The sequence below is a fragment of the Netta rufina genome, assembly GCF_964035555.1.
Source record: "Netta rufina genome assembly, chromosome: 2".
In the NCBI taxonomy this organism is placed as follows: Eukaryota; Metazoa; Chordata; class Aves; order Anseriformes; family Anatidae; genus Netta; species Netta rufina.
In genome coordinates, this window is record NC_140124.1 from 142,537,697 (window position 1) to 142,564,361 (window position 26,665).

Sequence of the window (26,665 nt, forward strand, 5' to 3'; positions counted from 1 at the left end):
ACTTCATTGTCTGATATATGGAGACATACTAAAACAGGACAGACTAAAAGTATAATGAATAAATAAGCAAATAACTGAAGCACTAGCTTGGCATTCTAATGTGGAAAATTGGGTACATGAAATGTGTTTTTTTGTTGTTGTTGTTGTTTGTTTGTTTGTTTGCTTTTTAATCATCATTTATTGTGTTGCTAACATGGCATTTAATTTCTTTGTTATGTAAGAAAAACAGCTCAGTCAAGACATGCCTTAATATTTTTATTTATTTATTTATTACTGTGTTTAGTGAGAAGGAATTAAAAACTAACAAAAAATTAACAAAAAATATCTGCATGTAATACAGATAGATATCTGGATGTATAGTACAAAGTACCTTTACAACAATGTGATAATGGAAAATAATGTAATAGCTTATGAAGTAAGTCTTTGTTAAATGTGATTGAAGATTAAAATTTAGTAGTGGAATCAAGTGACTAAGCCAGCTGTTCAAGTGAAATAAGATTCTTATAGCATTGGGTTGCTTGAAGACTTTTGTTGTAATGGATCATAACTTCATCCCTTTTGCTCAGTAACAAAAGGAAGAGTGGCAGCAAGCAAGACTAGCTTAGAAAATTGCCCTATATAAATTTCCCTATATTATATATATATATATATATATTTTTTTTTTTCCCCAAACAATTTTAGAACCTTTACTCAGGCTACATATAAGTGTCTCAGTGGAAGGCCACGCTTAATCACTGAAATACATAACTAGTTGTAAGGAAAACACCTGACTTATGTCATTCATAAAATCATCAAGCTCCATTTCAGGAGCATTGTCATTCCATCCTACTATTATAAAAAATCACTGTTCCATATTAGAAATAGACTTATAATTTCTAGCCTAAATTTATTCATGGTTAATTTTCACCCATTTATTCTTATTATAAGCTGTCATTATGTTATTTTCCATCTTGGAAATTCACTTTGGAGGGCTGGCAAAGCATGACAGTTTCTAGCTTTGTTTCATTCACTTAAATGAGACAACCTTTCTTAACCTACTCTTGAAAGATATATTTTTGGTATCTATGACCACTGTATTACCTATTTCAAGTACTTACTTATCTTTCTTGTCACAGCTTCTGTGCTACACAAACATATTGCTAGGACACTTTACAATAAAATGTGGCAGCAGTTAATAAGCAAGGAAGGTAACATTTCTGCTCATAGAAGTCTTTTCCCATTTTTTTGCATGTGTCCTCAGTTCTATTTTTTAAATGTTTATGTTTTACTGCAGAAGTAAGCCTGTATAATCTCCTCCTGCAGAGGTCAATCTGTATAGCTTTACTTTAGCACTTCTTTGTAGAAGATCCCCTTACCTCTTAATTTTATTTTATTTTATTTTATTTTATTTTATTTTATTTTATTTTATTTTATTTTATTTTATTTTATTTTATTTTATTTTATTTTATACTATGAAAAAACTTTATACTCAGCATCCACTACCTATGTTCTCTGTTATCTGAGGTCTCTGAACAAGGATTATGACCAATTTAAAATGATTTATTTATTTCTATGTAACTATTTATTAATTTTAAATTAAATTTATTTTAATGTAACTGAAGTCTACTTCAGACCCATGAAGGGTATAGCAATGATATGAAGATATCAAGAAGACTAAATGTGAGATAAAAGGGTTTGACCACATCCAAGGACAGAAAACTGTCAAGAGAACATACTTGTTATTTAATTAAAGCAAAAGAAAATAATACACATTCTACATAGATACGTGTATTGATGTATTTCAACATATGGTGTTCAATAACAATATAGAAAAAAAATAATAATCACTGACCCATTTTGCCTGACTGAAGATGGTGATATTTGTGAATTAGTAATGTTTTCCACCTTTTAAACTGATATCACCTACCATTTTCATAGATAAATTTAAAGTTTTTTCAAAAGACTAGCTCTAAGTCACCAACCACAACATGAAAACTAACCTGCAATGCTTTATCACAGTTTTCTCAAAAAAGAGAAAATATGCATAAGAATAGAAGCTTCTGAAAAAAGAAAAAAAAAAAAAAAGACTTTTTTTTTCAGTAAGATGAACTTAATGTAAATACAAATAAATGAAACCTATTTGTTTTCCACAGTGATGGAAGAGAAAACATAAATTTATAATTGATTAGTAATTCTGATTGGTTTTACAAAAGGTTTCAAGCATTAGCAAGAAAGACTGGTAACATGTGAATTCAGGAAGAACCACAGAATGGAAAGATAAACCTATTGTATGTGTTTGTATAAATATAAATCTATATACAAATACACACACAGTGGTCCCATTGCATTCAGCTGTTTAATTGTCTCTGACTTCCAAACAACAAACTAATTCTAAGTTGATTTTCATTTAATATGTAATTTGATTATAGAACAGAAATATAAAGATAGCTAAAAAAAATTGAAACAGTGAATTACAATTTAAATCATATGCTGTGTTTCGTAGATAAAGAAATTTCAGCATCTGGCTTCCCTATTTACACTAGATGTAACGTGTCTTAAAATGGGATGCATGCAAGGAGTAAAAATAAAATAACAATACAGGCATCCAATGCTTACTAACAGCTTCCTGAAAGAAACTTCGGACTTGAGTTATATTATACAAGAAAATAGCATAATAAAGTCTAGATTATTCATAATGAAAGCTGTTATATCTTTATCTCCTTATTTAAATCTAAAACATATCAGGACATACTAACACCTTCCAAGTGTATATTCTACCATACTGAATATTTGCATTTGAATATATATTTTTAACAGTTGAAATTTTAATAAGATTATTGTTTTTATCTTAGAGATGCCTTTACAAAAATAACGTAACACCTTTGCCAGATCTCCCTGATAGATTCCTCATGACACTGTACAAGTCAGATTCATTGTAACATCTTGGTGTTTTCAATATAATCATTGAAATATAGTCTTCCATCTAACTTGAATGTTTTTCTTGCTGATGTTCTCTATTTATTCATTTTCTTAAGCAAATAAAGATCAAGTGGGATGCCAATATTTACCCCTAATCCAAATACCTGATAAGGATTATTAAGTAATTAATTTCATGTTATGATGAAGAAAAGAAAAAGCACATTATACTCTTAATTATTTAAACATTTACTATTTTTTCCTGTCATATTTAACGGGATTAATATATTGCTTTGTATATTGTTAATATAGGTTTTCTGACAAATATTCACAGTTTAAAAGAAGATTTCTATTATAATATTCAAACAGAAAGTACACGATAAGACAAAATTTGCCACTTAAGCACTGGGAAGAGTTACAGTCAAATTCAAGGGAGTACAGATAGATACATACTGAGTAAATCATACATGGTTGTTACATAGGAATGCTATAAATGTAAAACAAGTAACATTTTTCTAAACAAAGCTCAAAAACATCTATTTTCTCTCTTAAGTGCAACTATTTTCTAAAGACCTGTTCATATTCTTATTAGAAAATAATATTTGTTATCTATTTGCATACTTGTTTTCCTAGGTATTGTGCCCTGTATTTAGAGCATATAAACCAAACTGCATCTGCAGATGTACTATTTAAGAATAAATAATTATAGAATAATACAAATAGGTTTTCTCTGTTCTATGTGGATAAAAACAAACAAAAAGATACGAGCATTTTACCCACGAGACAAAGAAGGAAAAATATAGCAAAAGTTCAAAAGTTGAGGCTTTCATCACTGCCACTTCTTTTTAAAATAAATTTTATATATATATATATATATATATACACATACATACATGTATATACATACATGTATATATATATATAGTCAATACAGCTGTCCAGAAATTGGTCACACTTCCCCTGAAGTACTGTTAAAGAATATTCCTAATAACAAATTACTTCATTTTTTGAAGAGACTGATGGCTGGACAAAGATCATTGGTTTTACTCTTAGTTTTATGGTTGTGTAACATATTTTAAAACAGTGGAGCTGCTGTCTTCAAAACTGAAAGCAATTCAACTACTGGAATAAAAGTTTGGACTAAATCATATTCTGATGTACCTTCCAGCCGTAACTCTTCTATAGTCTTGTATGAGAGAATTTGAAAATATTTTCCTTTATTATTCATCTTTGAAAAGCATGAACAGCAATAGATAATATTATCCTCAAAATTTTATATTCAGAGATCTCTAAAATTAACATTTCAGAACTGCTTTGCTATTAGAAATATAAATGTGTGATTGCATGTGTATGTATGTATACACAGAGCAATGCGCAATACACTGACTGTGCATCCCTTATCCACACAGATACATGTAAAAATTAAAACTAAGGAAATGACCAATAAAATCCTTCATGTGTATCAATCATTCAGATATGAATGAATTATACAACCTGTCATGATACACCACTCAGGCTAGTCTTTACAGATGGAGACAGCTGTTTTGTTTGTTCATTTTTAAACCATTATTCTCAGTATCCTCTAAATGTTCCTTTAGACAATGAAGTGTGACTTCCTGGATAAGCTTTTTGTGATGCTTATCTGTAATATCCTAATACTTAATGAAAAAACTAGCTTATACTCTTTCAAAGAATGCAATCACAGTCAATGCAGTCTTCAACTCTGAGGAAGAACAGGGTCTGAAAAATCTAATTTTTTTTTGTATGCCTTTCTCCTTGAAAGCACTTGCATTCATGAATTGTCATGTTTTGGTTGCACAATTGTTGCTACGTGATGTAATTATAAAAAAGAAATACTTTTAACTATCTAGAAATAACCCAGCTCCCCAAAAACTGATACAACAATATAACAAATGAGCAGGAACAGTTATCAACTTGTTTATTAGTGGCATGGTTAATATAAAGACATCCTCATAGTTTATAAAACCAACAGCCCATTGAGCAAATGCCCTTTTTTCCCTGGAGGTGCAAGGACTCTGGATCCTATTTAAAAACATTTCACTAGAGAAGAAATTCAGCAATAAAATTAAAATGAGTTCAACCATGAACTGATTAAATTTACTAGAATAAATGTACTCAATCCTGCCTTTAGAGCATATTTATTCAATGGACAATTGCCATTTAGCGATGTGCTCTAGAGAAAAAAAAGCTCATTTACTTAATGAATGTATGCTAGTGCAGCATATTGAGGAAGAAATTCATCACAATACGTGTGTTCATTTCACAGCGGAGCACAGTATTCATAGGGAGTGTGTTAATACTGTTTGTTTTAGATGGTTAGCATCTAGTGCCTATCAACATAAGCCACATCTTCTATTTACAGCCTATCCAGCCAAATATAGTCTCCCTGCCTGTGAGCTATTGGAACTCTCATCCCAAGAATTAGACTAAGAAACAGAATCCTTTAGGTTTGCTGAATAGAGTGCCATTTTCAGGAGAGTGATTATTCACAAATTGCTGGTATCATCATACCCTTCCATGGTCAACATAGTCATATACAAAATATGAAACATTTGCTAACTAATTAAGCTAAAGGCTTAAGAAAGACCCTACTGGTCAAAGACTCCATAATCTATAGAATGAAATTCAGTGAAAACTATTATATTTACATATGGAAAGTAATACATCCATGATTCAATAAACATTTTTCTTAGTCTTCTTTCAAGTTCAGCTTTTACCTTCTGTTATGAGATGCTAAGAATTGTTCCAGGAATATAGATTATCACATGCTTTACATAGAATTTATGTATTCAGTAGATTATTTTTTTAATAAATGCTACCTTAGAATTAATTGGGTGAATTATTCCTGACAATATTTTTATCATCAGAAAAGCATGTTCCATATTCAAAGGAAAATATTTATTTTGAGAAGAAAACAACTAAATATACACCTTAATAAACAGAATATACTTTCTTAATATTAAATATAAATTATATTATCCTAAGAGGAAAAATGTCATAAAATCAATAATTCTCAGAAATTATTAATTTTTCAAGCAGATTCCGTAATGACATGCTGGCAACTCCGAAATATGTGAAATAAAAAAAAAGTTACTTGATACCATTTTTGTTGCGTTTAACAATCATAAGCACAAACATCGAATATCATGTGGCACTAATCAGTTCTTACAGTAATTTAAGGGTGACAAGTTTTGTTAACAAATTAGGAACACAGTGATCAACATCAAACTGGAAAAAATGCAGTTTTTGAGTCAGGTAGAAATAAACCTCATCTCATGTTTTGTATATCAACACCAAAGACGGATATCCAACCACAAATATGTGTAGTTTGTAACAACTTCTTTGCAAGAAGATGCGCATTAGCCTTACATGCCTTGAACTAACAGGTAATCAGTTAGTCCATGGTAACATATATTCAGGTATACATATCTTCAATAATCTTCCAATTTAAAGAATTATAGAATCATAGAATCATTAAGGTTGGAAAAGACCTCCAAGGTCCAACCATTTTTACATCATAGACATTTATTACTAAATATCACATCATATATATCACAATATATCACAATATATAATCTTCATTTCATCCAACTATATTTTTTTGTTAAAATTAGAGGATTTTTAAGTTCCATTTAAGTCATTTGACTAATATTTTGGCAAAATGTGTAAATTTTAAGGTACAATTTATTTTAACCATTCACTCTTACCATCACAAGTAGGGAGTGGGTGACTCCACCAGTGATTTTTCTCACACAGCAAAGGCTCCTCATGACTTAGCCTATAACCTGGATCACAACTAAATGAGACAGTTGATCCTATAGAGAAGTCATGTCCATAACGGCGTCCATGCACTGGTATGCCAGGATCCAAGCAAGAGTAAGTATTAACAGTTACACCTAGATTATAATAAATGAATAAATAAATAAATAAATAAATAAATTCTAACCAATTTGCTTGTTTGTTTGTTTGTCTAAGTAATTCTCTGTAATAGGGTGGTGTGGGGGAAAGTTCTATAAAGCATTTTCAGTGATTTATAAAGCAATTATAAAGCATTTTCAGTGATTTATCCTTGACATTTGTTTCTCTGTGTTACCACTGTAGGCCATTATAGCCAATGAATTGCATTCTGCTGATATTGCAGACAAAAAACATTGCAGAATTTAGTGTAAATTTATGTTGATCCTATCTCAGTAATGTTATGCATTGATTTACAGAAATTATTTTTACATAAATTATTTTCAAATCTCATGTTCTTTGATATGTGAGATATTGGGGAAACAAAAAAAAATGCAGAAAAAGAAGTAAAGATAAGTTGACTTGATACAGAGAATATTTGTATGTGCTAAAAAATTAAACCTTTTACATTATTTCCCATTGAGAATACTAACTTCATTATGAAAGAATTTGGGGAAAAAAAGAACAAAAAACTCTAGGAATGTTACTGAGAGTTAACAAATTAGAAGAAACAGTTGGTGTAGGATCTTCTGGGTGTTTTCTCCTTCTACAAAAATTCGTACACAAAGGATATCCTTCCTTAAAATAATAATAATATATAAAAAAATAATAATACAGTGTGGAAAAAGAAAAAAAAAAAGCATAAAAAAAACACAAACAAAAAAGATATCAGCTTTCAATAGGATTGCTGAAGAGAAAAACACTGAATCATTTAGCATTATTATAATCCAGAAAGAGGAAAACAGAATTGCACTGTACTGGAAGCAAAACACAAAGAAGCAATAAAAATTGAACAAAAATAACATGTATATTAAATGTCTGTACATAAACAGATTATGGTAAGCAGAAAAGCTACTAGAAATAGCTTATATAGTGTAAAAATTATTAAAGATGCATATTTTTAGAATTCTCCTATATAAACTGAATATAGTATAGTAAAAACTATAGTATAAAGTATAGTATAATATAAACTGAATATAGTGCACTGCACTTTTATTCTTCACAAGTTTAAAGTAGAACTCTGGAATGGGGATCAATTTTAATGAAAATGCATTTTATAATGAAATTGAAGAATTCATACATTTGAAAAAATATTCAGGTTCCCCTTCAAAATTTAGTTAATTAAAAGAGTAGATATAAAGGTACTTCTAGTAAGTGCAGCTTTCCTCTTTTTGCTGTTCACATTCCTGAAGTGTAATTTCTACCATTAAGCATTATACAGTTAGCCAATTATTTTAAGAATTAAATGGTCTTTACTGGGAGCGTTAATCTATTTTTCCTAATGTGTAAGGATAGCTATCCCTCACATTTCATATTGATGAGAACTTAACAAAATCATTAATTCTCCACAATGTTGATGATGAACATGGAAGTACTGAGTGAAGTACTCAGTGAAGGCTGAGACAGTAAAGAATTTTGAAACAGTAGATTTGCTGGGATAAAATGCCAGAACTGTGCATTTAATGGAGTTCAAAGCAGCCAAAATTGTAAGAGGCAAAGGAAAGGCAAATGAAAGGATATTATATTTAATATCCTTAACATTAGTGATCATAAATAATGTGAATGGTCAAAAATATGGCAAGAAATTAGGAACATCTGAAAATTCCTTGGTGGTAGTCCCAACAAGTATGAAATAGAAATTGATAACAATGTGTTCTTGATGACAGTAATTACAAAAACTATTTTTCACATTAAAATATATTTTGGTAAAACAAACATATATTTAGAAAAACAAAAAGTAAATGACATGATAATATAGCAAGTTACGTCAATTTTAAGCATTCATAAAAATACAAAATCTTACTGATACTTTCTACAGTGTAGTTTATATTACTATATTATATATATTATAATATATTATATATATTATAATATATAATATAATATAAGGGAAAATGAATACTTCTACATAAGATTTATAATCAACAAATCACATATGGGTTTTTAGATCCCTAAAAATCCATAATCGTGCAATTCGGTAATTGATTTTTTCCACTCATTAATGTAAATCACATTTCCTATTAGCTTCAGAATTTCAGATCCATCAGTCAGGACAGTAATTCAGACATTTGCTTTAGAATTTCGTAATTTTACTGATTTTATGCAGTCTTATACATACAAAAATACATTATATAAAAGGTAAGAAAAACAAGACATAATAGCAACATCCAGAAGAAAGGCATTTATGTGCCATTCTTATTTTCTGATTCTTAAAGCACAGAGCACTACAGTAATGACATTAAGTGAAATTACTATGCATTGTTCTGCAGTTTAATATCACCAAATCTTATTGAATTTGAAAAAAAATAAGAGGCCTGACTCAGCAATCTACCAAAGGCAGAGCATTTAGACATTTATATATTTATGCCCATGATAAGCAGAGAAGAGGAAATCAAATCACACGGTTCACAATGACTTACTTTCATAATGAATCTTGAATCCATTGTTAGAACGGCTGTTGTCAGTTGTAAAGAGGAGATAAATGAAATTGCTACTGCTAAATAGGAATTGTGGGACCTGAGTACCATTGTAGGATCCCAAAAGTGGAGATAATAAATTAGGTCCATCGTGAACTTCCAAAACATCATAATTGAGTTCTGTCTGAAATCTGGAATTGAGGAAACATCCATAGGTACAAATATAAGAAACAGGTAAAACAAACACATAGCAAGTGTGTCATGTTTTTAAAACTATGCTTCTTTCCTGACTATAATATTTTAATTATTTCTCCACATATCTACTTTACAATATCAATTTTATTATTACATAATTAATACAATAATCACATTTCAGGTTTGTGTCCTGGTAAGATGAGAAATAAGTTTTAACTCCTTGAGCAGGTTTGTGTTGCAGAAAAGTAAACAAAAGTAAGAAACTTTTAGAAGAATAATAAAAAAAATCCTGGCTTGCTAGCAGAGATTAATATTACTTCCACACACTATTTTATATCACATAATGATTTTCATTTATGGAAAAATAAAGTAAATGATATAGAGAATAGGTTTATGTGTTCCTGTATTGTATCTATTCCATTTGGCACAAATATCATCAAAGTACTTTATATTACCAAAAATCATACTCTGACCACCTACCCTCAAAATTGCCTATAAGCAGGGATAGAACTTAAAGCCTCTTTGAGACTCCTGTCACTTTGTGCGAGTCAAGGCTCAGTGCAAAGTAGTGGCAGAAGTTAGGTAAATAAATAAATAAATAAATAAACAAATATTATTTAGAAAGCATTACAAAGTGAAATGTCTCTTTGCAATCTGCATGTGTGCTGTCTTTGTCAAGAAAAAACAGAGTATGACAATGCTGCTAGATACCTCCTTGTTCTTGGTTTTGATGGTATCACCAGTCCCAAACCTCTGTTTGTTATTTTGACAGCAGTTTCCCTCTTGCAGTGATAGATCTTACATTAATCATATTGCTTTAATAGACTCTCTGATGAATTACTGAAAAACCCTTCCAGCATTAGAAAGAAAAACATTAACAACAGGATCTTTCAGATATTCCTAACTCTCCCTCTGATTCACTTAGATGCCTAATTCAGCTTTGTGAAATCCATTCAAGGAACAGAATGACTAACAACAATGTACTGAAGAACTCTGTTTTGAGATTTTTGTCCCAGGAACCTTAACCTAAAATCTAAAGGAGTCTGGCAAAAGAAGAGAAACCATATTAAACCTCCAGAACATGTTTTCTTTTATTTCTGTTCTGATCATATGAAATAACATAAAAAGAGTGTAAAGAAATAAAATATTAGGGAGTTGAAAAAATAAAGCAGGATAAGCCTAGAAGCCAGACAGCTGAAAATTTAGGGGAAATGAATGTTTTGGGTTTTTTTTGGCTAGTTCCCACATGAGCTCAGAATGTTTCTAAATCAAAAATACTCTTTGCTTCTGTCAGACTACAGTGTTCTTCCTCCTTAATAAGCCACTAATCTTAAATTAACCTGGATGCCTTCATTGCTGTGTTAAGTCTATTCTTATGGAGGACTTTCCAACGTTCAGTCAAACAGACAGGAGTGAAACAAACTTTAATACAGAAGGAGATGCACACTTTTTTATCTTATTTGAACAGCTAAAGCTGCTCTAATATTTATAACATGCATTTTTGTTTTTGAGACAACCTGCCAACTCTGTGGTGTCAGGATATAAGCAGAATACCCAAACACAGAGTGTATTCTCATTAGTCAAATGTGACTAGTGCTCCAATCAGTAGTTTGCTGATTAACATCCCTAGCATTTAAAGGCTCATAATTAGGCTTCATGATAAACACTTCATTACAATGAAGAATGGCACTCACATTTCTCACTTTCATCATTTCAACTCAGCCTGCATAACTACTGACTTACAACAGAAATCCAACAGATTATCATAGCTATGACTGTGTAAAAGGAGTAAACTTATCACACTATTTATTAACAGTCCTGAAGCAAACAATGAAAAAGTCCTTACGAACTCCTGGAAAGCACTAAAAGAAATAGCCATTATTCTCTGTCTGTAGTTCTCTTTCTTTTTCTACCTGTGTGTCAGGCTTCACGTCATAGGAACACAATAGTACATACAGGGGGAAAAAAAAAAATAAGAAAAAAAAAAGCTTTTAAACCTATCACAATGATATATATATTTTTTTCTTACAGAAGATCCTTACTTCCATATCCTGCTTAAAATGAATTTGAAATTGTATTAAAATGGAGCAGTATCTTCTCTTCAGATTGAATGTGACCAGGACCAGTCAGAAGATGCAGTATATATAGCAACTGAGAAGTACTTGAATGATATTTGTGCATATAACTTTTCAAAAGACTTTTTTTTTTTTCCTGGATCATAATCTAATTTCTTAATATTTACAATTAAGAATAATCTAGAACATGCTTAAAATATGTAGAACGTATGGATTTTTTTTAATTACATTTCATATTTTGCTTTCTCATAATGAGTTTAGATTCAACACCCACAACTTGCTACTATTAGATTTAAGGCTCCTAACATGTTTCGTTCCTTTGAATCAGGAAGGGATGTAACAGGCAAAACATAGGAGAAGTGAACTGCTGCAGTAATTTGGGGAAACTGTAATTGCATCCTGCAAGCACCACTCCTTTCAGAAAAACAGATCAGATGACCTCGTAAATATTCATGATGGATTAAAAAAAAAAATAATAAAGTATTTAATTCAGTTATGACTGTTAATTCGGATTCTCAGAGTTGAAGATTTCACACATTTGAGAAAAAGAAAATGGCTTCATAAGTATAATTCATCACAATAACACATTTACAAGCAAATTGAACATGTTAATCTTTATAAAGAGACCAAGCTATTAACTAGGGCAGACAGACTTCAATATATACAAAAGGTAGGAATTTCAAAAGCTTTTTAGTTCACTGAAGTGAAATTTACATTGAAGATAAAATTCATGCTCTGCAGGCACTAATATGTTTTGGAAAATTCTACCCAACAATACAATTACTTGATTTCAGAAAAAGTGAAAATTAAGTTTATGATAGAGCTAATAAACTATTGCTTCTGATAAAAAAAAATATATATATATATATATTAAATAAGAAAAATATTAGCCAAGACCTTTCAAATGTAATTTTGATAGAGTGTCCTGGTTCAGCTTCTATCACCCACTCACAATTCAAGGAGTCTTTATAATACCCAGGCCAGCCTGGAGAGAGGATTACTCCACTGGGAGATGAAAAATGCCCACCACATGGAGCTAAAAATAAAACAAAGACAAAGGTATAATAACACAAACTTATGATAAGTAATTTACCATTACCAATTTCATTATAGCATATGTATACTTAAATTTAAAAAATCCAGCTGCAGGAAGATGCAAGAAGACTTGAAGCTGACAGACTCTGCAGGGTTTGGAATCAGATGGAGAGGACTGAATTATAGATAAAGAACTGAATTAAGATAAAATTAACATTGCTCAGAAAGTGATGACATAAGCTTTTATACTGTATTTTTACAGCTACGATACATTTTACTGTAATAAAGGACATAGAGCAAAACACAGTGTTTAAAACCTGGGATTGTTTCTGCTTTTAATTATGAGCACAGAGAATCAAAAACAAACAAACAAACAAAAAAACTATGCAAAAGTTTCCGTTGAATATTAAGCTTGAAATTAGTAAAATGTCATTTCAGCTTTGACATGGATCCACTGTGAGACTACATGCATTTTATTTGTCAGGTTGGCAGTTCAAATTCCATGTTCCTGAAACAAATATACTTAATCATTTTTACAAGATTAGCTAATATTTTTGAAGCATTTGGCAAATACATTTTAAATGTTGTAAAATATCCATAGTCAAACAGAACTATTAGAAACAGTATGTACTATTTCTCTCTAATAGTAAGCAAAGATAAGCTATTAAAACATAACTAAAAACAAAGTATCTGATAATCATATTCAAAGTTTTTTAATGGCTTAATAATGCATTAATTACAGGAATAATCTCCACAGCTGTAGGTCTTGCAGAGATGTCTGCATTCCTGCTCGAAGTGTCACCTAGAGCAGGTTGCCCATGAGCAGGTCCAGATGGTTTCTGAAGATCTCCCAGGAGGAGATCCAAAATTCTCTGGTAAACCTGTGCCAGTGTTCTGCCTTGACAGTAAAGTGCTTCCTGATGTTCAGACAGAACCTCCTGTGTTTCAGTTTGTGCCCATTGCCTCTTGTTCTGTCACTGGGCACTACCAAACAGAATCTGGCTCCATCCTTTTTTGCACCCTCCCTCTAGGTATTTTTAGATAGTGGTCCGATCCACCCTGATTTTCCTCTTCTCCAGGCTGAACAGTCCCAGCTCTTTCAGACTTTCCGTATAGGAGAGATGCTCCAGTCATCAAATGATGCATCCTTCATCATCTCAGTCAGTGGCCCTTTGTTAGATACCTTCCAGCATGTCCATGTCTCTCTAGAGAGAGAGCCTTATCGTTGATGAAATAGTGGAGAAGGATCATCCCCTTTGAACTGCTGGCAAAATGTTGCCTAATGCAGCCTAGGATACCATTAACCTTCTTTGTGGTGGGTGTACATAGCTGACTCATGTTCAACCTGGTATCCATTTTCTTTTCTGCCAGGCAGAAAAGCTGGATGGCCTCCAGCATGTACTGGTGCCTGATGTTGTTCATCCCTGAGGACAGGACTTTCCACTTCTCCTTGTTGAACTTCTGTAGATTTTTGTATTCCCATTTTTTCCAGCCTGGTGAGGTCCCTCTGGATGGCAGCACAAACTATCAGCCACTTCCAGCTTCATGTCATCCGTAAACTTACTGAGGGTAGACTCTGGCCCATCATCCATAAAGCTATTTATGTACTTAATTGTCAGAAGACATATTTATTTATTTTTTTTATTTACTTACTTATTTTGTTTATTATTACTAGTATCATGTAAGTATCCAGTTAGAGGGCAGAAACTTTTGGGGAAAAGAATGCTGAACTATAAAGTTTCAGCACTCTTTCAATTCATTCTTTATGCATACAGGGCTACACAATGATGAAAAGAAATGTGCGACATTTTATACATCTTACTGTATTGTTGGCAAGTCAGTAAGTCTCTTTACTAAACAGTGATTTTTTTTTTTAAATGACAATTTCTTACTTTTTTTTTTTTTTTTTTGCTTAGACACCTCATATTCTCTGTATTTTTGCTGCTCATTTTAATGAAGCAGCACTGTACATGCTATTGTCTAAATTATTCTGTACTTCTCCATGACAAAAATGTTTTAATTTTGTTCCATTTGACACACCTTCAAATTGAAGATCATGAATTATGACATAAATATCTGATCTCTGTTTTTCTCAGGAAATTACCAGGGTCCTGTATTGAAATGATGAACTGTTGTAATGAAGCATTTTATATTTTTAAGGACATAATATCCCTTCTTTCTCCTACTGTATGAAAAAAAATATATATATATTCTAAAAGCTATATAAAATTTAAAGTTCGGAACTAACAATTCTGCAAACATCTCTAAATATGCAATTATAGAGTTTTAGTCTCCCCAGTCCAAACCCCTCCCTATCTTAAAATATCATTTCTTAACTTTCACCTTAAGGTCCTTTTGTCAAACTACCTTCATCAAACACTATCAGTCAAACATACAGTATTTAAACTAAGAATTACATCAACACTTACAGTTGTAAGGTTAGCATTAAAACATTAATCATCCCTACATTTTATTGTATATAACTACTTATCCAAAATACATATGGAGCCAATATACTACAAAATATACTAACAAGAGTAATACCAGATGGTCTTATCCTGAGCTAGTGTACTACCATAGTTGGCACGTAGTATTGCTAAATTTGTGCAAAGCTCCACTTTATCACTAAATTTACATTGAACTGTTAAAGATTATATTTGGAAAACAGAAAAGAACTCTTTTACAAAAAATGATTCTACAAATATTACATTTGAAATAATACATATCTCTTTGATTGGGTAAATTCACTATGATTTCTCTTTGTATTTGGGATCTAACATAATAGTTTTGCTTTGATGTTTTTGTTGTTTTTTCTATTGTTTAAAGAAAATCCTGCTTGTCCTTCCCATGATTATGGCTGTTCCTGATGTCTTCAGTGCAAATTCTTTATCTGACATTTACTATCACATGCTGATTTCCCAGATCCAAGAATCCTGCCCTTCAGAATACGTGGGTGACTGGGCTTATCTTCTTCTCTCTTAAAGAGTTTTGTTTTTCAGAGATTAAAATTCTCCAGGTATCTTGCCAAATAACAGTTTCCCCATCTTTTTTTTTTTTTTTTTTTTTTTTGCATTGAGTTTTAGTCCCTGTTCTTTCTTCCAGTTCTGTGGCTGGCAGATTTATACCCACTGTCAGTGGGTTAAAAATAAAATACCAGAAATATACTATAACCAGTGTTTGTCATAAAACAGAATATCTTTATCAAACACAAGCTTATGCAAATTACCAAAAAATAGACAGCCTGATCTATGAATTCCCACAAATCCATTTCTATTTATATCTATTTCCTTGCATACTAAGGTATGGCAGTTGAGTCAGGAAACTTCTATGCATGAGTATGAGGAAAACTTTGATGACAGACTAATCAGTGAACAGAATACTTCGTAGGTTCACAGTTCTAGACATTTTTTTAAATTTTATTTTATTTTCCAAAATAAATTTTGGAATTTATCTTCTCACTGTAAGCATTACAGGGGTTATGCAGGTAGACTAAGAGTAGAGTTGCAGTCCATGTGTAACTGGACTATATTACAAGAGATTATGTGAAAGTCCTTCGCATGACTCTCACACAAGGAGGATGAAAGACACAGGGACATGAATCTCACATGTAAATGCATAGTGGAATCACAAAATCAGGACTCCTCTGCTAGGTAAATGAAGATAGGAGCCAAGGGTGATGACACATATAGAGGCAGTTAGTGCCCTCACCAACACAGCATCATTGCGCTCCATCTAGTGCATCTAATGAATGACATTGCTAGTCGGTTGAGGGAAGTGATTCTCCCGCTCTACTCTGCACTGGTGTGGCCTCACCTCAAGTACTGTGTGCAGTTTTGGGCACCACAGTAAAAAAAGGATGTGAAACTATTGAAGAGCATCCAGAGAACTACTAAGATGGTGAAGGGCCTAGAGGGGAAGACATATGAGGAACGGCTGAGTTCACTTGGTTTGTTCAGCCTGGAAAAGAGAAGGCTGAGAGGAGACCTCATCACAGTCTACAGCTTCCTCACGAGGGGGAGTGGAGGGGCAGGCTCTGATCTATTCTTGCTGGTGACCCATGATAGGACCCGAGGAAATGGAGTCAAGCTGCAACAGGGGAGGTTCAGGCTGGATATAAGGAAGAGGTTCTTCATTGAGAGGGTGGTCATGCACTGGAACAGGCTCTCCAAGGACATAGCCATGGCACCAAGCCTGTTGGAGCTTAAAAAATGTTTGGACTATGATCTCAGTCATATGGTCTGAATTTTTGGGAAGACCTGTGTGGAGCCAGAAGTTGGACTCAGTGATCCTTGTGGTTCCCTTCCAGCTTGGGGTATTCTATGATTCTATGATTTGAGCAAGGTGAGCAGGACTAGGTTGGTGACAGAAAATGGGTCTGGTGACATTCAAGTGACTATCGGATGAATGATGAACCAGGAGTTGAAAGGGCAGGGACTGACAGCCCCAGGCTGAGCTGAAATGGGGTCCTGGGCCATGGACAGGTTGGGGGGAGGCCCCAACAGAGGCTGTGGCAAAGCCTGCCTGTTGGTGCATCAGGCATATTGCCCTGACAAATGAGTATGCTGACCCTACCCACCTGTACCATATTGATTATTATATGGTTCTCTCCTATATACTGTAACAGAAGACATTTCTGCAGTGAAGAAAAAACTTCACATTAGTCACATTCAGTATCTCCTGGTCAGCATGTTGAGTTCGTGTATTTGACTTGGTATGTATGACAATGAAATTATGAGATGTGTGAAGGGCAAGCAGACTTGAGCTTATATAAAATGTCATTGTGTTATGAAGTCAATAAAAATTCAAAACATCCCATCGGACCAAATTAATTACACTAATAGCTTAAAATTAGATTCATTTGTCTTCAAGTTGTATCTTCAATCTTAAAAATATACCTAATTCTGCAGTAGATAAATACACTTAATTCAAATATACCAGCTTCCGAACCCTTAGGATTCCAGTCTATGCTCCATCTAGAGTCTCAGACCATTTGAACCATCTGAACCATTTAGAATGTATGGTTCAGACTCCAGTGTAGAGACAGACATTTAAAAATATTCCTATTATTTTAAGTATTTTATTAGCAATGTTAAACGGCTCCATAACATCATAATAAAGTAAGGTCCACGACTGTGTATCATCTAGGGAAACTGACCCATCAACTTAAAGTTAAATGGATATGAATATTATAAGGAGTCACATTCATATATTAAAATTAAGAAAATTTTGTTAGGAAGGCAGTTCAATAGTGGAAATCTGAACTAAGCTTTTATTTAATATAAAATGCAACAGACTTTATAAATCACGTATCATCGTTGATCAAATCATATTTTTTAAGAGGTGAAAAGATCTTAAAATAAAAGGAAATGTAATGAAGCAAAGTTTATATTTTTGTACCTCTTAGTATAAAAAAGTACACAGAAATATGCTTAACATTGTTTTAGAGTTTGTGATGTACAGGAAGTACTTAATTTCTTTAATGAGAAAGATCAATTGTCAAGAGAATCTTCCAGAGGCTATGTGGATAGAAGAAACATAAGTGGAGCAACAGACAACTAAGACCTCTCTAATGGTATAAAATACCATTGCCCAAGATCTGAAAAAAGATCAACTTCTGCATTCTAATCTAATATGGCACTGAGTGCTCACTATTTAAAATCATTTATCTGTCTGAAGTCAGAAGTTAATAGTTGTGTTCTGAAGAAAACCTTCTAAATGAAACTGGGTGAAAATAACTGAAAAACAAACAAACAACAACAAAAAAAAGAAATTGAAGGACAAACTTCTTGACTAAATACCGAGTGGCAAATTGAACTTAGATATTTATATTTGGAAACTGAGGAACAGAAATCTTCAATATATTTCTGTCAGATTCAGTGAAAACAGTGATTTTCTTTCCTGCTATTTCTTTCTCCTATATATTGACTAAGCTGATCAGGATACTGATGGGACTGGAATTTAAAAATGAAGACATGAATATTGTTGGTGTACTGTGGTGCCTCACTAGACTCCTTATTATGGAGTTGGTATTACAGGAGCCTTCTGCTATCCATTACCAAAAGTTTGAATTCCCTTTAGTGGCAACTTAAAAGACATTACACTGAGTCTTCATGAATCAGAAAGAAATATTATACATACCTCCACACTTAGGAATAGGTCCACTCCACATTACTTTTCCATCCACTAACATGCAAGTAATTGTTTCAGTTCCCTGTGTTTTGATAAATCCTTCCTCACAGATAACAGAAATTGAACTCCCCAACTGAAAATTGTCACCAAAACGCCGGGCATTGATTGGTACTCCAGGATCAGGGCACTCGTTATGTCCAAATGCTGTGTAAAAGGTAAAAAAAAAAAAAAAAGAAAGGCAGGGGAAGGAAGGAGAGAGGGTAAATAGTGTTATAATTTTTGCAAGTAATTTGTCAGAATTTTACTCTGTTAGTAAAACCAAACAATAGGGAAGTAAAGCTTGGCCAACAGCAAAAAATATACACTAGTACAAAAACTGGAACAGGTTGCCCAGAAAAATTGTGGATGCCCCATCTTTGGGAAGGTTGGTTTTTGAGTAACATGGTCTACTGGAAGGTGTCCCTGCCCATTGGAGGGGGGTTGGAATCTTTAAGGTTCTTTCAAATCCAAACCATTCTATGATTCTATGGAAACAGACAAATTTATCTTCATATCAGAAGTGAGCAAAATCATATTTACAGCAATATCATCCAAATAAAAGATATGCATTCATTCTCCATTATATTCTCCTGCTTTATGTAAAAAGAATGCTGCACATAAATTTTAGATTTTAAAAAATGATGTTTTTTCAGCAGGAACAGATATCACAAGCACAATATCCACCTTCCTCAGGTATGATGATTTAAACTTATTTCTTCATAAGAATGCCTGTATATGAAGGAGACATCAGGCAGAAAATAGGACTATATGGTAAAAAGATGATTTTTCACAATATTTTTCTGCAGTTTTACTTATATATCTGTTAGACAAAATGTATCCAAGCTACGTCATGAAATTTCCCAAATGTAAACATTATTCAAAAAGAAATATTAATTTCTTAAAACATATTTAAGAAAAATGAATTGTTCCACTTTATTTCCAGGAAATTATTCAATTTACTGTTAACTGAAATCAAACAAGGTATTCATATTAGTTTGCTTTCATGCTTTGATTGCTTCCTGCAATGGCAAGTATTCAAAAAGGTTCAACAGACACTCACACAATAATTATGGTAGTAAAATACTCTTTACAGAAAAATAAAATATACGAAGAACTTCCAAACATGTTAGTACACAAAATAAAATGGAAATGTTTAATTATTCTTATTGTTACTATAATTAATATCTACTTTTTTAAGAATATTGATTACACAAATATTATATATTAAAGGAATGCAAATGTTACACTGCTCTGGAAAGGATACAGATTATAACATGATTTTTAAATCAAAATACTTTTAAAATGAATAAACAACCTTCTTCCCTTTCAAGAAAACTGTATATAAAAGTATATAAAAAATAGCATATTTTTTACTAAAATTGTTAAGTCAGTTTGTATGAAGCAAGACTATAATTATTTCCAAAAACACAATTTTTGCTTGTGTTAGTTATATTTGCAAACTGTTATTATACTTTTCTTTTTTAAAGTTGCATCTTGTTAACAAAAAAGACTTTGCAGATCTTACATTACAGAAGTATTAAGCATCTTATTAAGCATTAATAAGCATTAATATTAATATTAATAATATTAATATTAAGCATTGGCTGTTATTATCTGAATAATAACAGCCAATAGAAAGTATTACTATATTGACATTTTGACTTAGAAAATGACACATACATGTATATTGGGAATAAAAATAGTGCTTCAATAGTTATCTACCATTGGAGGATAGCTTTCAAAAATGATGCAATCATTTTTTTTTTTCCATAGTTTTTCCATTGGGGTCACAAAATTTTTGTCAATACATTAAACATACTTCTCACTGTTAGTGAAGGACTGATTGCATCTTTTTTCTTAGTAGCTTCAGATCAACCACACAGAGATAGATTTTTAATAGATATCTGCAAATTTAGATAAAAGTCATCTCCAGGTATAGCTTGCTTATGTACGACGCCAGCTTATTAAGGTTGTAACATCTGTTCATTGCTCTATATTTCAGCTCAGGAATTGAGAATTATGCTGCTACTGTTGCTCCCATGGAACTGACTGCACTGCATGGGATGGCTCTGGGAGGCAGCAGAGTGACAGATAGCCTACCCAAAAACAGTTGCTCTCTTAGCCTGGCCTGGCTGCAGTTACAGTACTTGATTCAGTATTCAGCCTGCCTATAATTCTAAAAAGATTGATGGTGGAAATGTAATAGTAGATATGCCTGAAACTGAAAAGAAAAAGCACAAATTTGCATATTCTTAATATTGACATGTGAGCCATCATCTATACATCAGAAAACAATAGAAAAGTTCTTCATGCAATATTACATGTAAAGAGGAGATACAGCTTTCTTGACATTTACTTATCCACTATTGTGTTTGCACTCGTATTTTAAGCAGAATCTCAAAAAAGCTATGCAGCGTAAACATAGTATAGGGTGACAGTGAAGTACTTTCAGCTCCGATATTAACTCAGAAGGATGTTAAAACCTGCATTTTGCATCAAAAAATGTGAAGAGGAGGAATGGCAAAGATCTGAAAAAACAGGAAGGTAGGAATTAAGCTAACTGTAACCAAAACATCTGGTTTGAAACCTGCTCTGAAAGGTCCTTGGAAATAGGGCCAGAAAGGAATAGTCCACTGGCATGATTAATTGTTTTGGTAGATCGTTCTACGAAGAGTTTTAGCTGATGTCTACCAATGGCTTTGGAATATGTAACTCTTTCAGAGGAAAATACCAAAGAGCAACCAAGTTAAGAGAATATCAAATAATAAAGTGATATTTCAAAAAAAAAAAAAAAAAGTTAAAAGTAATGTAAACAACTAATAGGCTACTCAGTATGTTACTTGTAAAATCATACCACTATGTAGCACACAACACAGTGTGAGGAATTCTATCCTGGGAAGTTCTGAGACTAAAAAGTCTAGCAGGAGGGAGTGCCAGCAAAAATTCCTTGTGATGGATATACCCTATCACTGCAATAACATGGACTAAAGGATATAAAATAACATGGACTTTGGATATAAAAACAATGCTTGGGAATGTAAACGTCGTGGCCTACTGGGATAAAATCACTCAAGTAATTGAGTGATAATAGGTGATTGAGTGAAAATAAAATAAAAAAAAAAAAAATCAAATGACCAGACACACTTCCCCAAACCTCTGACAACTCATTCCTCTGCCAGTGAAGAAAGGAGAGGTAGAGATAATTTTTCTGACTTTTTGGTCTTCTTTGCATTAAGTCCTTTGTCAGAGAAGCAATAAATATCTATACACCTTCACAAGGGCCCAACTGTTGCACAGAAATTAATGTACACATTTTGCCTGTCCTGACCTAAGCTAGAAAATCCAGACTGAAGCAAAGAAACTATATAGCTGCACTGATGTAATTTATGTGACTATATTCAGATAGTGTGTCTAGTTCTGATCTCCATAATTCAACAAAGATGTAGATAAAGTGGGAAGCATTCATAAAAGAGTCACAAATGTGATAAAAAGTTCAGAGTTCTCCCTTAAATTGACGAGTCCAATGCATTTAGCTTATCAGAGGGAAGATTAAGGGATGACTGAGTTTATAAATAACTTCAAAGAGAACAGAAATGTCATTAAGGTCTCCTGGGTTTGGGATATAAACTGGAAGCAATGAGCCAGGAGTAAGTATGCAGTTCAAAGTAACTTAAACCAATGTAATTTCAGGCAGCTATGTTCCTATTTTCTGTGCTACCCAAGAAAGCACCTTCCAGCCTCATCATCTCTTTGACATCAACAGCGGTACATAGGCTATATATAAGTAAACCCATACACAGATCTGACCTCGCTGAAACTCACAGCTTTTAGAGTTGCTAGGTCTTCGGTTACTTAAACATTTTCTGTATCATCCATTTTTCATGTCACACAGTTCTGTGGGCTTGTCCCAAAATTTAAATTCAGTTAAAAGATTTCTAATGAGTTATCAGATTTGTTGAAGACTTGGAGTAATTCTAAAATGAGATATTTGAAAAAAAAAAAAAACAATTTTTGTTTACTTCCAACAGAAGTTGAATTTAGGTTTAATTTTACTGAAACAAGAATAATTATCTGAAACCACGTATGTTGCTGTAATAAAAACAAATATGGAATAAAAACAGTTTGTGAGAAATGCTATTAAAAAATCAAATCATGTACTAGCAGATCAATTTTACTCTTCTCTATCCTATAACTAAGAAACCTATCAATAAAGTTATTTATATTAGTACCTTACATTATTTTTAGAAAAGAGTAATTATGTTGTACCTTTTCTGTGATATACTTTTTCTACTCTTGAAGGAGAAAAAAGAGACTGATAGCTTTGAAAAGGTTTGGATATATACATAGTGGAAGTATTAGCAGAAAATTGATGTTTTTAATTAACTTTGGTTTTAAAATTGCCAAGACAAAGAGAAAATTACATTAATTCCATTTTTATTCTGTCTTGGTGTTCGACTATTTATTGTGGAAATTACTTCTGTAATTTATCAGACTGCAGCTGTTTTTACTGAAGTAAGATTGGACACATTTTCTGCAATTATTTTCTCTTTTGTAAGTAGATATTAACAGAGTTAATATCTATATTAACAGAGTAGATATTGTATTTTTGTAAGTAGATATTAACAGAGTTAATATCTACGTACAGAGTTAAATGCACACACTCTTCCATTCTAGCTTAAACATACCTTCCCCTCAATAAAAACATATATATGTTAAACAGCTCATATATATTAAATAATTCTTTAAAATAAATCTTTTTAGAGTGAGTGAGTTTCATTATACTACTGGTAAAAATTAATATTGTATTGTTACTTCTTCATAAAAATAAAATTCCACCATTTGGCATTATCAACACCTTATTTGATGTGATTGCTAATTGAGTGATATCATAATTAGACTAGCATGTAAAATAACTAAACACAATATAAAATGAGACAGGAAATAACTGGCTTCTTTTCCAAAGGCTAGGTACAACTCAGAGCTCTAAAGACAGAACTGCTATTTACTGCTGCAGCTCTGAATGGCAGTCTAGAAATTTTTCTCCCTGTGTCTGTTACAGCTTTAAGTTAGAAATATATTAATCAGGATATAAATAATATTAATTTACCTTCAGCCTATATATAAGCAAACCAAAACAGTGTGACTAACAACAGTATTTAAGAATTCTTTTTAACCTTGTAATGGTGCAGCCAGACTCAACACACAAACATTTTACATAAGCATGAGAGCAATCTGATTACCAAAAAGGAGGGATAGGCAGGGCAGGTGAGGTAGAGGTGTTATGCTGTATGTAAAGGAGAGATTCACAAAATCACAGAATCATCTAGGTTGGAAGAGACCTCCAAGATCACTGAGTCCAACCTCTGACCTAACACTAACAAGTCCTCCACTAAACCATATCACTAAGATCTAAATCTAAACATCTTTTAAAGACCTTCAGGGATGGTGTCTCAACCACCTCCCTGGGCAGCCTGTCCCAATGCCTCACAACACTCTCAGTAAAGAAGTTCTTCCTAATATCTACCCTAAAACACCTCTGGTGCAACTTTAGTCCATTCCCCCTCGTCCTGTCACCAGGCACGTGGGAGAACAGACCAACCCCCACCTCACTACAGCCTCCTTTAAGGTACTTATAAAGAGTGATAAGGTCTTCCTGAGCATCCTATTCTCCAGGCTGAACAACCTCAGATCCCTCAGCCGCTCCTCGTAGGACTTGTTCTCCAGACCCCTCACCAGCTTCGTCGCCCTTCTCTGGACTCTTTCGAGCACCTTGATGTCCTTCTTGTAGCGTGGGGCCCAAAACTGAACACAGTACTCAAGGTGCAGCCTCACCAGAGCCGAGTACAGGGGGACAATCACTTCCCTAGACCTGCTGGCCACACTGCTTCTTTCTCTGTTGGCCTTCTTGGCCACCTGAGCACACTGCTGGCTCATATTCAGCCAACTATCCACCAATACTCCCAGGTCCTTCTCCGCCTGGCAGCTTTCCAACCACTCATCTCCCAGCCTGTAGCTCTGCTTGGGGTCGTTGCGCTCCAGGTGCAGGACCCGGCACTTGGCCTTGTCGAACCTCATGCAGTTGACCTCAGCCCATCGGTCCAGCCTATCCAGATCCTCCTGCAGAGCCTTCCTACCCTCGAGCAGATCGACACACACCCCTAACTTGGTGTTGTCTGCAAACTTACTGAGGGTGCACTCGATCCCTTGCCATTAGGGATCATCTGGTGACAGATGGTCACCAGTGGTATTCCTCAAGGCTCAATTCTGGAGCGAGTTGAAAACTTCTGGGTGAAGATTACAGGGAATGGACAGCAAAGCAGATGTCATCATGGGGGTCTACTATAAACCACCAACCCAGAACAATGGCACAGATGAACTATTCTACAGGCAACTGAGGGAAATTTTGGGACCAGTTGTCACTGTCCTGATGGGAGACTCCAGCATCACAGACATAAACTTGGAAAATCATACTGCCACAACAAGTATGGGAAATTCCTAAAGCATGCTGAAGACAACTTTCTGTCTTAAGTACTGAGTGAGCCAACTAGGAAAGGTGCCCTCCTAGATACGTTGTTTGAGAATAGGGAAGGCACTGTGGGAGATGTCATAGTAGATGGCTGTCCTGGTTTTGGCAGGGATAATTTTATTCCTAGTGGCTCTTATGTTTCATGTTTTGGATTTACAAAGAGAATAATGCTGTTAACACACTGATGTTTTATTTGTTGCAGAACAGTGTTTACACTAAATCAAGGGCTTTTCAGCCTCTCGTACCGCCCTGCCAGTGAGGAGGCTGGGGGTGCACAAGAGGCTGGGAGGGGACAGAAACAGGACAGCTGACCCGAACTGGTCAAAAGGAAAATCCCATATGACGTGTGGATCATATGACTTCATTCAGGACAATAAAAACTGGGAAGGTTGGCGCAGGCGGGAGGACTGCTGCTTGGCAACTGGCAGGGCAGGGCATTGGTCAGTGGGTGATGTGCAATTGCATTGTGTATTACTTCTTTTTTATATATGTTTATTATTGTTAATATTATTTTCCCTTCATTTTCTACCCTACTAAACTCTCTTTATCTCAAATCATGAGTTTATATTTTTCCCTTCCAATTCTCGCCCCCATCCCACTTGGGGAGGGGAGTGAGTGAATGTCTGTGTAGTGCTGAGCTGCCTGCTGGGTTAGACCACAACAGTGACTATCTTGGCTGCAGTGATCATAAATTAGTTGACTTCAACATTTTTGGTGTAAGGAGAAAAAAGGCCATCAGAGTTGCCACCATGAGAACAGACTTTAAGCTTGTGAGGGAGCTAGTTAGCAGTGTCCCTCGGGAATCTGCTCTAGAGGAATTAAGGGTCCATGAGCTGTTTGCTTGTCAAAAAACACCTTTTAAAATCCCAGAAGCAGACAATCTCATTGTGCTGCAAGTCAAGCAAGTGGGGCAGAAGACTAGCCTCTCTGAACAGGGAATCCTTCCTGGAACTAGGGCAGAAAGAGACAGTATATGACCTGTGGAGGCAAGGTCTGGCTTCACAGGGAGATTGCAGAGCTGCAGTTTGCATTGAAAGGTAGAAAACAAGAAAAGCAATACCCAACTTGAGTTGACACTGACCAGTGTGGTGTCAGACAACAAAAAAGACTTTTTGAAGTATGTTAACAGCAAGAGGAGGTCAAAGGGAAACATTAGACTGATGCTTGGAGCAGATGGTCACTTCAAATGTAAGGAGAAAAAGGACAAGGTCTTTTTTCCCAATGTCTTTTTTTACCTCAGTAACTTACAAGGGCTTCTGGGCTGCTGAGACCTTGCAGGACCATGACTTTCCATCTGTGGTCACTGAAATTGTAAGGAAACGGCTGTATCAACTTAATGTTCCTAAGTTCACGGGGCCTGATGGCATTCACCTCAGAGT

General features: G+C 33.7%; 1 protein-coding gene across 3 annotated transcripts in view; it reads right to left on the bottom strand.

The window, feature by feature from the left end:
* The window catches only part of CSMD3 (CUB and Sushi multiple domains 3), a gene marked incomplete at both ends in the record, with an annotated part of 670,606 nt that overhangs the window by 269,402 nt on the left and 374,539 nt on the right, over positions 1 to 26,665 (bottom strand). For all 3 annotated transcript variants that reach the window (XM_084281281.1, XM_084281280.1, XM_084281279.1), the window contains 4 exons: positions 6,624 to 6,812; positions 9,291 to 9,478; positions 12,455 to 12,593; positions 18,731 to 18,925. In XM_084281281.1, coding sequence (XP_084137407.1) covers positions 6,624 to 6,812; positions 9,291 to 9,478; positions 12,455 to 12,593; positions 18,731 to 18,925 — 711 coding nt within the window. The remainder of the gene's footprint in view (positions 1 to 6,623; positions 6,813 to 9,290; positions 9,479 to 12,454; positions 12,594 to 18,730; positions 18,926 to 26,665) is intronic.